Raw genomic sequence first — 13,586 nt, forward strand, 5'->3', positions numbered from 1 at the left:
CCCTCCTTAGCTTTGCAAATGCGCTAGCAGTTTTATTGCTGCACCAGCACAGTATTTGCAGCTCCTGCAGAGTACTGTATTTTTCACCCTATAGGACACACTTTTCCCCCTCCAAAAATGAAGGGGAAATGTGTGTGTGTCCTATGGGGCGAATGCAGGCTTTCGCTGAAGCCTGGAGAGCGAGAGGGGTCGGTGCGCACCGACCCCTCTCGCTCTCCAGGCTTCAGGAAGCTATCTGCAAGCCGTGGGAGAGCTGCACAACTTCGCACAGCTCTCCCACCTCTTGCGGAGAGCTGCCTGCACCCCAAAGCCTGGGGGCGCTGAGCTCAGCACGTCCCAGGCTTTGGGCTTCGCGCAGCTCTCCGCAAGTCGTGGGAGAGCTGTGCGAAGTCGCGCAGCTCTCCCACGGCTTGCAGATAGCAGCCTGTTCTGGGGGCTGGGGTCGGGGGAAGCTCGGGCTTCCCCCGCCCCAGCCCCGCGCTGGGGGAAAAATAATAATTTCCCCCCCTTTATTCCCCCCCAAAAAACCTAGGTGATCCCTATGGGCCAGTGCACCCTATGGGGTGAAAAATTCGGTAGTCTAGCAGATCATCAGAGTCTTTTTCCTCTCCAGCTGTCAGCCTTTCCAGATTTGATGGTTAGGAAAACTCATTGCAAACCCAGTTCAGTGTTTATTGCCTCAAGACTCAAGGCAAGTCAAACACACTATACAGTGTTACCTCTAGTTATGAACTTAATTCGTTCCGGAGGTCCGTTCTCAACCTGAAACTGTTCTTAACTAGAGGCGTGCTTTCCCTAAAGGGGCCTCTTGCTGCCACAGTGCCGCCGGCACACGATTTCCGTTCTGATCCTGAGGCAAAGTTCTCAACTCGAGGGAACTCTTCCAGGTTAGCGGAATTTGTAACCTGAAGTGTTTGTAACTCGAGGTACCACTGTATACACAAACTTAAGAGATGCTGGTCCATCATGGACAATTCTACAGTGGTACCTCGGGTTACAGATGCTTCAGGTTACAGACGCTTCGGGTTACAGACTCCGCTAACCCAGAAATAGTACCTAGGGTTAAGAACTTTGCTTCAGGATGAGAACAGAAATTGTGTGGCTACGGCACGGCGGCCCCATTAGCTAAAGTGGTGCTTCAGGTTAAGAACAGTTTCAGGTTAAGTACGGACCTCCAGAACAAATTAAGTTCTTAACCCAAGTACTGTACTAAGTTCTTAACCCACTGTACTAAGTACAGTTCTTAATACTTAGTACTTAGAGGTTAAAATGTAGAGATCCAAATATACAGAGAGATTCGCTTAATCCAACTCGGTATCTCAGTTCAGTTCTTGCAACACGCTGCTGAGAGCAGCCTTGGCTTCATACTCACCCCCCCCCCAAGTGCACATTCACACCTTTTTTTGGAGAAAGAGAAGGTGGATAAGAAATGTGAGAGGCATTTGGCCTTGAGCTGTTTCATACATCCCAGTGCAGCTGGCATCCTTTCCCAAACAGAATTCAGACATGGGGGAAGGTCAACTCATAGCTGTCGATCGCATGGTCAGCGGTTCGAATCCCCGCGGCGGGGTGCGCTCCCGTTGCTCGGTCCCAGTGCCTGCCAACCTAGCAGTTTGAAAGCACCCCCGGGTGCAAGTAGATAAATAGGGACCGCTTACCAGTGGGAAGGTAAACGGTGTTCCGTGTGCTGCGCTGGCTCGCCAGATGCAGCTTGTCACGCTGGCCACGTGACCCGGAAGTGTCTGCGGACAGCGCTGGCTCCCGGCCTCTAGAGTGAGATGAGCGCACAACCCTAGAGTCTGTCAAGACTGGCCTGTATGGGCAGGGGTACCTTTACCTTTAGCCCCGAAAATAAGGGATCAGCAGCCAAAATAAGGGATTTTCCCAGCACAGGTATGTTCAACTTCTGAGCCAAAGGCAGAAAGCCCAGCCAGCAGCCAAACAAAGCCTCAAGCGGTGGTTCCCACAGCGCAGCAACCCGGCAAAGGGGATGCAGCAAGGGAAACCACCGTCACCTCTCCGCTGGGAAGCGCTGAGCAAAGGCGAATCCCCAGGCAACGCGGCCGATTTGATTGGCACAAGGCATGCAAGCTCCACCCCCCAGTCGTTCTTAGACTCCTTATTGGGTGAGCAACGCAGCCAAGCAACACAGTTGGAGCCTCCCTCCTCCCTGGCCGGCAGGGAGGGAGGGAGAGGAGCTGCTTCCTTTGAAACCTGGGAAATTTAAGGGACATCATCAATAAGGGACATCAGCAGGACACGGCACTGGGATAAGGGAGTTTCCCACCAAATAAGGGACGGTTGACAGACTAAGCAGTTTGTGCAATTTTGCCGCATTTCCAATATATTTGGGTGGCATGCATATTTGTGGTATGGCAAGGTAAAAGCACATAAGGCATTTAAAAACCATATTGTCAGGAAAGCATTGTTCAATGTCTGGATAAGATATAAAGACTTTTTGGAGAGTAAAACCCCAAGGTGGCTCTCACCTATGGAAGCGAAAGCTTTGAAAAAACTTAACATGGAGGCCAAATGGCCAAAATACTGGGAAATTTTAGAACAGGAAGGTGACAAATTAAAATTGCAGAGTTATGAGAAGTTTAAAGAGAAGGTGCGAGACTGGTTACATTATTTTCAAATAAGAGAGGTTTATAATTTGGATAAAAAAATTGGCTTCCAGGTGGAAAAATCAAAATTAGAAACAGAACTGTTAGAACCCAATGCTAAGATACTATCAAGAATGTACAATCTGCTGTTGAAATGGAATACTGAGGAAGAAACGATAAAATCTGCAATGATAAAATGGGCACAAGATATAGGATATAATATTATGTTTGCTGACTGGGAGAAGTTGTGGACCACCGGGATTAAATTTACGGCATGTAATGCCCTAAGAGAGAATATTATGAAAATGATGTACAGGTGGTACATGACTCCAGTCAAGCTTGCAAAAATATATCATTTGCCCAATAACAAATGTTGGAAATGTAAAGAAATTGAAGGAACATTCTTTCACCTTTGGTGGACGTGCCCAAGGATTAAGGCTTTCTGGGAGATGATCTATAATGAAATGAAAAAGGTATTTAAATATACTTTCCTGAAGAAACCAGAGGCCTTTCTCCTGGGCATAGTTGGCCAATCGGTGCTAAAGAAGGATAGAACTTTCTTTATGTACGCTACAGCAGCAGCAAGAATTCTCATTGCAAAGCACTGGAAGACACAAGATTTACCCACCTTGGAAGAATGGCAGATGCAACTAATAGACTATATGGAAATGGCGGAAATGACTGGCAGAATCCGAGACCAGGGAGAAGAGTCGGTGGAAGAAGATTGGAGGAAATTTAAAACTTATTTACAGAAATATTGTAAAATTTTTGAATGCTGATGACATTGAAATGAATTGAAGGGGTTCTAGCAACAAGGTAAAATGTAAGATGGGATTGATAATAGATAAACTAATAGGATATGAATTTGCTGAACCAATTCTTAAAAGGGATACAAAAAAGGGAGGCGTGAGGAAGTCAGGAAAATAAGTTAACTAAAGATGAGAAATCAAGAAAGAGGGAGTTTTGTTTTCTTTTATATGTGTTCTTTCTTCTTCTTTTTTGTGTTTAATGTTTGTATTTTTGTATTTTGTAATTTTGTATTTTTCTGTTTTTGTATTTTTCTGAACTTTTCTATTGATAAAACTTAATAAAATATTAATGGGGAAGAAAACAAAAAACAATTTTGCTGCATTTCCAAATCACACCAATCGAGGTGCATCCATTGTCCAAGTTGACCCCACCCACCCAAAAGTATGTCAGTTTTGCCCACTCCCCGAAAAGTCACTGATGACGTCACACCCCCCACTTTCATGGGGGATGAGCAGTGAAGTGAAATGTTTAGGTCCAGGTCAAACAAAAACCAAGGGGAGTGGATTTCTATCTCTGTGGACATTTACTCTCTGACTTTATTCTGGGTAAGCATCCATAGGCATGATTTGGGAGATTTCAGCTGATTTTCCTCCCCCTTTCCTTTCCTTTTATCTCTCCATCAGTGGAAATACACCCATTACAGTGCGGGGCACGAACTTGGACCTCATCCAGAACCCTCAGATCCGGGCGAAGTACGGTGGAAAAGAGCACATCAACGTGAGTATGAGAGTCGATAAAACAGATACGAGCTGTCCAAAAAATAGGGAGAGAAAAACACTGGGATTGAATCGCATAAGAAGAACCTGGTTTGCTGGATCAGGCCACTGGCCCATCTAGTCCAGGATCCGGTTCTCACAGTGGGGAAAGCAGGTGCCCATGGGAAACCTGCAAGCAGGACCATCATGGTAGCTAAGAACCTGGTGTCCCATGGAGAAGCCCACAAACAGGGATCTACTCACTTGTCTGAAGAAGTGTGCATGCACACGAAAGCTCATACCAAGAACTAACTTAGTTGGTCTTTAAGGTGCTACTGGAAGGAATTTTTTATTTTGACTATGGCAGACCAACACGGCTACCTATCTGTAACTACTCACTTGTGATACCCAATGACTTTTATTCAGAAGAATTGCTGCCTCCAAGCATGGAGACAGAACATAGCCATCATGGCTAGCCTCCATTGATAGGCTTATCCTCCATGACTTTGTCTTCTCCGCTTTGAAAGTCATTAAACGTGGTGGCTGCTATGGCCAAAAGGCTACCATTGCTGCACTGGGAAGATAAATTTACAGCCCCATTTAATCAATAGATTGAAGATATGAGTACACTTGGTACTTATGAGTGCATTGCTTATAGACATAGGCTTTGCCTGGATGAGTATAATGAAATTTGGAACCATTTATACAACATAAAGGTAAAGGGGTAAAGGAACCCCTGACCATTAGGTCCTGTCATGATTGACTCTGGGGTTGCAGTGTTCATCTCGCTTTATTGACCGAGGGAGCTGGCGTACAGTTTCCAGGTCATGTGGCCAGCATGACTAAGCCACTTCTGGCAAACCAGAGCAGTGCACGGAAACGCCGTTTACTTTCCCACCAGCGAGGTACCTATTTATCTACTTGCACTTTGACGTGCTTTTGAACTGCTAGGTTGGCAGGAGCAGGGACCGAGCAACGGGAGCTCACCCCGTCGCGGGGAATCGAACCGCCGACCTTCTGATTGGCAAGTCCTAGGCTCTGTGGTTTAACCCAGAGCGCCACCCGCGTCCCAGGTTTATACAACATATAATAAGTTAAATATAATAAGTTAAATATATACATATATACATATGTGTGTGTTTGGGTCATAACAGTATCTATATATTAGATAGGTATATATGGAATTGTAATTGTTAATTTTTATAGTGCTGTAGTATAACTTTCTTTTTCTTTCTTTCGCATTCTCAGTTTTTATTGCTATTCTATGTCATTTATTTGTAGTGTTAAAACAAGGATAATAATAAAAATTAAAGATGGTGGCCATTGTTGCCTCTTGTGGGAGCGAGCGCTATAGTTTGACTATGAGTTGTGTCACGATTTTCCAGTGTTCAGCTTCATTGAATGTCCAAGAGTTGTCGTATTATATGAGAGAGGGGGGAAGAAAGGGGGGGTCTATTCACTTTCTCCATGCCAATTTTATCCAATTCTGTCATGTCACTTTTTATTCTCCTTCTCTGTAAATGAAAATTGGTCCAGTGGAGATGTATTGTGGAGCCATCACCACCATACCAATGCTTTTGGCAACTGTTTCCAAATTCAATTCAAATTTCCGACTCTTTGTGAGTTGTGCACGTTGTGAAATTCACCACCAGCTGTCCTGTTTCATTCTGGTTTATGCCAATCTAGGCTACACTCAACTAGCATAGGCCAGTTTGGATGGTTTTAAAATGTGATTAGACAAATCCAGGGAGGTTGCAGCTATTAACAGCCCACTGGCCAGGATGATCAGAGGCAGTGTGTGTCCGAATTCCAGTTGATGGAGTGCAACATTTGTTGCATTCAAGTCCCGACTTGGGCTTCCCATAGGTATCTGCTTGCCATTGTTGTACTTATTTTAAGGTTTTATCTTGCATTTGTGGACTTCCCTGAGATTCTAGGATGAAGAATGGTATACATATTTAATAAAATAATAATAAATTTAAAAATTCTTCAGTTCTATTTATCACACCAGAATGCAAGAAACAGATGAAACCCAGGATCTAATCTTAATACATGGTTATTTTAAACCAGTTAGCTTTCAAAACTACTTTTGCCCAACCAGAACTCTAAGGACAGTGGCAAACCTTGGGCTTTCAACTTTCAGTGGTGCCCTGTACGACACCAATATTTGGCTTCCCGTGCCCCACCTCTCACCTTCTTTGTTGTGGGGCCCTGTAGGTAAAAGGTAAAGGACCCCTGGACGGTTAAGTCCAGTCAAAGGCGACTAAGGGGCATGGCGCTCATCTCGCTTTCAGGCCGAGGGAGCTGCCATATGCCCGCAGACAGCTTTCTGGGTCATGTGGCTGGCGTGACTAAACAGCTTCTGGCGCAGCGGGACACTGTGATGGAAACCAGAATCTACGAAAATGCTATTTACCTTCCTGCTGCAGTGGTACCTATTTATCTACTTGGGCTTTCGAACTGCTAGGTTGGCAGGAGCTGGGACAAAGCAACGGGATCTCATCCCATTGTGTGGATTCGAACCGCTGACCTTCCACTTGGCAAGCCCAACAGGCTCAGTGGTTTAGACCACAGCGCCACCTGCATCCCTGGGGCCCCGGCAGCACCCTCTCAACTCAATGCCCACTGCAGGTGAACCGGTCTCACTCCCCTAAATCTGCCTATACTAAGGATAAGGATCAGACAGAAATTTTTTAAACCCAAATTGACTCCTTAAAAAATAATTTTTAAAAATGTTTTCTCTGAGGATACAGTGCAGGAAGTTCAGAGATGAAGGTTAATTAAATGTAAATACATTTGGGATCAGAACTTGAAATGACTGGACTTCTGAGCTGGGGAGAATGGAGAAGAAACACCTTTATTTACTCGGTTGGTGCATTTGCACTGCACTAACCTCACTGCTGTGATCTTAGCAGCTCTGTTCTACCAAGTGAGCTGCGTCTGAATGATGCTGTGCAGAGAGCAGCATGCCCGATTCCCCCATTCAGTTCTATGGTGCAAAGTAAATGGTCTTCAATGGCCAAGACTAAGAAAAAGGACTAACCCAACTGAAATATTCTCGGAGTCGAGTGTGGATGTCATGCTCTTTATTCAGCTCATAGAAGTGAGGAATTGAGGTTCCCTCGAAATTTCTGCTTTATATACATTATTTACACAATGGGCCCCACGTGATTGGCTAAATCTGGGATTCTCCTGTAGGCCAATCAGGTTGCGGATTCACTTCCACCTGGAGATGGATTGGGTGGCTCCTGCGGACCAATCAGACTGCTGCATTCTGAATCCTATTGTTTTAGGACCAATCAGACTGCTGCATTCTGAATCCTGTTGTTCTAGGACCAATCAGACTGCTGCATTTGGATCCTAGCTGCATTCTGAATCCTGTTGTTCTAGGACCAATCAGACTGCTGCATTTGGATCCTATTCAACTCAGTACATAACACCAACTGTGTCCCCCACAAAAGTGAGGGACTTCTATTCACTCCAAGGAAACCTGGCGGCCCGTGTGTGTGTGTGTGTGTGTGTGTGTGTGTGTGTGTGTGTCAAAATAAAAAAATAAAAAAATCCTTCCTGTAGCACCTTAAAGACCAACTAAGTTAGTTCTTGGTATAAGCTTTCGTGTGCATGCACACTTCTTCAGATACACTGAAACAGAAGTTGCCAGATCCTTCTATATAGTGAGAAGGTGGGGAGGGGTATTACTCAGAAGGGTCGTGGGAATTTGAGATTGGCAGATAGCTGAGATGAGCCTGTTGACGACTCTTAACGACTGTAATAGGTCTTACAGGAAAAGGCAAGGGGTGAGAAGGTGAGAAATGGCTTAGTCCAGTGTTTCCCAAACGTTTTTGGGCAACGGCACACCTGTTTACTGAAAAAAAATCTCGCGGCACACCACCATTAAAGCCCCGCCCCGTGACGTCAGCGCGCAGCGTCACGCCGGGAGGGACGCACAAAAGTGAAAGTTTTTTCCCTCGGCAGCTCCTCTCAGCTGTGCTCAATCCGCCTCGGAGCGCAGGAGCGATGCCTCTCTCTGGCTCTCCCTCCGCGCAGGCTGAGGGAGGGAGGGAGGTGCGCGTGTGACCCGTCTCTGCTGGGAGACCAAACCCAGCGAGGCAGAGTCGCGCGGAGGCGCCCAGGCAGCGCTGCCGGCTGCGAGGAGGAGCGCCAGGCAGCAGCAGGAGGCGCGGCCTCTCCTCGCCGCCGCCGCCCCGCCTCTCGCCGCCCGACTCGCCCGCCTCCCTCCAGGCATCTCGCGGCACACCAGCCGATGTCTCACGGCACACTCGTGTGCCGCGGAACACCGGTTGGGAAACACTGGCTTAGTCATGTATAATGAGATAAGAATCCAATGTCTCTGTTCAGACCAGGTCTCTCCATTGTTTTAAGTTTGGTAATGAGTTGCAATTCAGCAGCTTCTCTTTCCAGTCTATTTCTGAAATTCCTTTGTAGTAAAACAGCTACTTTGAGATCTTGTATAGAATGTCCTGGGAGATTGAAGTGTTCTCCTACTGGTTTCTCTGTTTTGTGATTCTTGATGTCAGATTTATGTCCGTTTATTCTTTGGCGTAAGGTTTGGCCTGTTTGTCCAATATAGAGAGCTGAAGGACACTGTTGGCATTTGATGGCATACACAATGTTAGACGATGAGCAATTAAATAGTCCTGAGATGGTGTGCGTGTGTGTGTGTGTGTGTGTGTGAAATGTGTTGCTGTGCACACACTGAAGAACGATATATCGCGCCCCCGGGGGTCCCTACAGCATCCTGACTCCTCCTGGCCATTCCTGCAATGGACATTTTGTTGATATGATATAAACCCCAGTGCCATCTTTTCTGCAGAAAGATGGCAGTTAAGAGCCAGGGCATTCCGTGCTGGTCTTGTGAGCTTTTTCATTCTGCAGCAGGATGAACTCTGCATGCCAAGCCAGCACATCTGCGAGGCCAGTCTTGAGTTGTGTCACTTCTGATTTAGCTCAACACAATTGCTCCGTGGAGCTGGCATAGAACCTAATGGAGAATGGCTTGGCCTATTTCACTGGCGAGATTGAATACAGAGGGTGGGGGACAGAGAAAGAGAGAGGGAAGGAGGAGGAGGTTGGCTGCAGAAGGTCTTCATGTTTCTAGCTGATTAGAAGTGCCAGTTCAGAGAAGGACTCTCAGGCCTGAATTCTGTTCCGTTCTGGGGTTTTTTGCAACCCAAAAAGATTCTGTTAAAACAAGTAGGTCTTCTGATGCTAACGAAACATGCCAACACTTTGCAGGAGCTTCTGCAAAGCTCTGCATTTTTTTGTGAGCTTCTTTGCATAGCAAGAGGTGGCAACATCATGCCACCTTCCTCAGATCCCTCCTGCTTTGGGCAAGACATCTGGTGCTTGCCACATTCTGGTGTAATGGAGCCAAAGTTTAAACATGTTGATGGCTGCAGTCCTGTAGAGACTTACCCTGGGAATAACAGAGTAATCCAACCCCCCTATATCTCATTCTGGAGGAAGTTTGGTTGAAGTAGAGAAGCCAGTCTCTCGAGGTCTGTCTGGCTCGGTTGGCTCTGGGGGCAAGGAGAGTCTGTCATGGATATCCCCACTTTGCCTGCTGAAATCATGAATTGGCAGATGCTTCATGGCTGGGACTGATGGGAGTGGTAGTCAAAAACACATGGAGGGCTTCTTCTTTGTTTGTTTCTTCTTTGGCGATCACTCGTACCCGAGTAAGATTGTCTTCCATAAACACGGTTTTAACAACGAGTCCGTACGTGACTGTGGAGGCCAATTCTGGATCCACACATCCTTCCACAGTGGGGACATAGGTTTCCAGGAGGGAGTTGATCCTGGTGAGGGTTTGCCAAGCGTGCCGTCATCTTAGCATGTTTCTCCCTTGCATCCTGAATTTGAGTGTCTTCAAAGCCCATGACACCTTTGGTAAAGGCTGTTCTCCAACTGGAGCGCTCGCAGGCCAGTGTTTCCCAGTTGTCGGCATTTATACTACATTTTTAAAGATTTGCCTTGAGGGAGTCTTTAAACCTCTTCTGTTGACCACCAGCATTACGCTTTCCATTTTTAAGTTCGGAATAGAGTAGTTGCTTTGGAAGACGATAATCAGGCATCCGCACAACATGACCAGTCCAACAAAGTTGATGTTGAAGAATCATTGCTTCGACACTGGTGTTCTTTGCTTCTTCCAGTACACTGGTATTAGTTTGCCTGTCTTCCCAAGTGACGTGTAAAACTGCAACATGACTTTCTTATTGATTCATGTTCATTTGGCCCCAGGCCAAAATCAAAACAATAGCAGTAGCTAATGCCAGGCTCAGAGAAGTTTCCTAATACTACAAACCCTGGTAAATATATCCAGGGATATAATCGATATAACTGCCAGGCACATTCACTTTAATGGATTCTAACACAACAGAGGCAAAAGAAGCCATTATCTGCTTGCTTGCTTGCTTCTTCCTGGTTTGTTTTTTCATCCAGTCATTTGCGAGTAAAGCCACTGCCTTTTCAAATGCTTAACCAATAATTACAATCTTTCAAGGGCAACATAAGAAAGCTTCCCCAGTCATCTGCCACAAAAGGGTGAGAAAACAAAGTAGGTTTCTTTGCAAACAGAAGCAGGTAAATGATATATAATAAGAATCAGAATAAGCAATGGTAGCACAGGTCTTCGGTAATCTTGTATAAGTCTTATCAGAAACATGAGAACATAAGAAGAACCGGCTGGGTCAGGCCGATGACCCATCTAGTCCCACATCTAGCTGTTCTCATGGTCTCCAGCTAGTTGCGTGTCGAGGTCCCCAGGGCCACCCCAATAACTCACACATCACACAGAATTTTTGTTTAAGATTTTTGGCATAATTTTGGCCACAACTTTATTAAAATACAAATTTGTGAGTGGTTGCTTAGGCATTGGTTGCGACTAGCTGCCCCCACCGTGGGGGACAGACTGACATTCCGCACGATGCGAAAGTCAGACAGAATAGGGAATACACTTGGGGGTAGCGTCGGAGCAGGGAACCTGCCCTCAGCCCTCCCCAAATGCAACCAGGAGCTCATTGCTACGGCCCGAGCCCCCTTGACAGAGTGGACAAGCAATAGTTAGCCCCCGATTCCTTTAACGGAATCCCTCGCAGCAGCAGCATTAGAGGGGCAGGCACAGCCAATCCATGCCCCTCAACCAACCAAACCATAAACCAATGCCTAACCGTGAACCTTACAAGTTGTGGCGATTTGCTACGCAGTAGGCAAAAACCAAATGGCCCCAGCCAATCAGCCAGATGGACAAAATTCCTACTGGGCCCCTGCCCCAAAGCAGACGACCCCATGACAGGCATAGCAAGGTCAAAGCGAACAACCCTATTCTAGGGAGGGAGGGACGGGCAATCCGATGCATGGGTGAAAAGAGGAAGCCCTAGCCTCGTGCAAGAAGTTTTAGCATTTTTGGCTGCCAGTCAACAAATGGCAACATTAACTCCTTCCCAACAACAAGGGAAACCCCAATCGCATCAGTGGCCAATGGTCAATTAGCCCGCCCCCAACTTTGGAGTGTCCTGGCAGCCCCCACCACAACACGTGCTCTCCATGAAGGAGAACACACTTTGCCCGTGGGACACCAGCCTTCCCCTCTCCTGTGGTTTCTAGCAACTGGTATTCAGAAGCATAGCTGTCTCCAGATATGGCAGCAGAGCAAAGCCATCACTGCCAGTAGCCACTGATATCCCTCACCTCCATGGATTTGTGGGATCTTCTCTTAAAGCTATATAATAATAATAATAATAATAATAATAATAATAATAATAATAATAAATAATAATAATAAATTTTATTTATACCCTGCCCTCCCCAGCCAAGACCGGGCTCAGGGCAGCTAACACCCGATATAAAATCAATTAACTGAATTACAACTTAAAAACAAGATTAAAATACAACATTAAACCATTAAAATACAGCCTCATTTCAGTGGAAACTCAAATCAAAAACTTTTTGGGGGATGAAAATGTCAAATCTTCACCAAGGCTAACTATCCAGACTGGTCCTACATGGGCCAGAAAAAAGCCAGGGAAGTCCCCAAATAGGAGTTCCATCACAAAAGGAGAAAGGGGAAAAAAAGAAAGAGGGGGAGGGAATCAAATTGATTCTAAGCCAAAGGCCAGGCGGAACAACTCTGTCTTACAGGCCCCGTGGAAAGAAAGCAGATCCCGCAGGGTCCTGGTCTCATGAGACAGAGCGTTCCACCAGGCCAGAGCCAGTGTTGAAAAGCCCTGATTCTGGTTGAAGCTAATCTGATTTCCTTAGGGCCTGGGACCTCTAGGGTGTTGCTATTTATGGGCCTTAAGGTCCTCTGTGGGGCACACCAGGAGAGGCGGTCCCATAGGTACGAGGGTCCTAGGTCGTGACCATCACTGCATCCTATGAGATCAACTTCAATAGTCCGACTTGGTGCTGCATTAAGAAGTACTTTGCTTCACCTGTCCTGATAAAAGTCATAAATCATCATCATCATCACCACCATCTTATGGTTGAGATGAGATTTTTGAATGCCGGTCACCTTGGTTACTTGTGCATCTGATAATTCCACCCTCTGCCCAGATATTGATATGGCTTTGTAACCTATTCCATGATCCTGCTAAACTGCACTTGCACCCCCTATTGGATTGTGCGTTTCAGGTTTGCGAAGTGCAGAACGACACGGAGATGATCTGCCAAGCACCAGCAGTGGAACCAAATAACCAGACCGACCCTCCTGTGTGGCCAGATGAGTTTGGCTTCATCTTGGACAACGTCCACTCCTTGCTGATCCTTGAGAAACCCAACTTCACCTACTACCCAAACCCCATCTTTGAGGCTTTCAATCCCTCTGGGATTTTGGAGCTGAAGCCAGGGACCCCTGTGATATTAAAGGTACGGCGAGAGGAAGTGGTGGTCCAAAAATGAAACCACGCCATCCATTTCCTAGTGAACCCCCAAATTTCTAGTGAAGCGTGATGCCCTTTTGACTAAATTCTCATGTTATCACGTTAGTTCAGATGAACATAAAAGGTAAAGGGACCCCTGACCATTAGGTCCAGTCATGGCCGACTCTGGGGTTTTGGCACTCATCTCGCTTTATTGGCTGAGGGAGCCGGCGTACAGCTTCCGGGTCATGTGGCCAGCATGACTAAGCCGCTTCTGGTGAACCAGAGCAACACACAGAAACGCCGTTTACCTTCCCGCCGGGGTGGTACCTATTTATCTACTTGCACTTTGACGTGCTTTCGAACTGCTAAGTTGGCAGAAGCAGGGACCGAGCAACGGGAGGTCACCCTGTCACGGGGATTCGAACGGCCGACCTTCTGATCGGCAAATCCTAGGCTCTGTGGTTTAACCCACAGCGCCACCCGCGTCCCTACAGATGAACATAAGGATGCCATATTTTGAGCCCATATCGCTGGGGCACTGGGTGGTTCTTGGGCTTGGGTTTGAGTGTTCATTGAACCAGAGAACGTTTTGC

General features: G+C 46.5%; 1 protein-coding gene across 5 annotated transcripts in view; it reads left to right on the forward strand.

Annotated features, from left to right (window-relative positions):
- PLXNA4 (plexin A4) overlaps positions 1–13,586 on the forward strand; it is a 600,353-nt gene that overhangs the window by 516,962 nt on the left and 69,805 nt on the right. For all 5 annotated transcript variants that reach the window (XM_083460906.1, XM_083460907.1, XM_083460910.1 and 2 more), the window contains 2 exons: positions 4,040–4,133; positions 12,764–12,997. In XM_083460906.1, coding sequence (XP_083317032.1) covers positions 4,040–4,133; positions 12,764–12,997 — 328 coding nt within the window. The remainder of the gene's footprint in view (positions 1–4,039; positions 4,134–12,763; positions 12,998–13,586) is intronic.

The sequence above is a fragment of the Podarcis liolepis genome, assembly GCF_965112155.1.
Source record: "Podarcis liolepis genome assembly, chromosome: 10".
Lineage (NCBI taxonomy): Eukaryota > Metazoa > Chordata > Lepidosauria > Squamata > Lacertidae > Podarcis > Podarcis liolepis.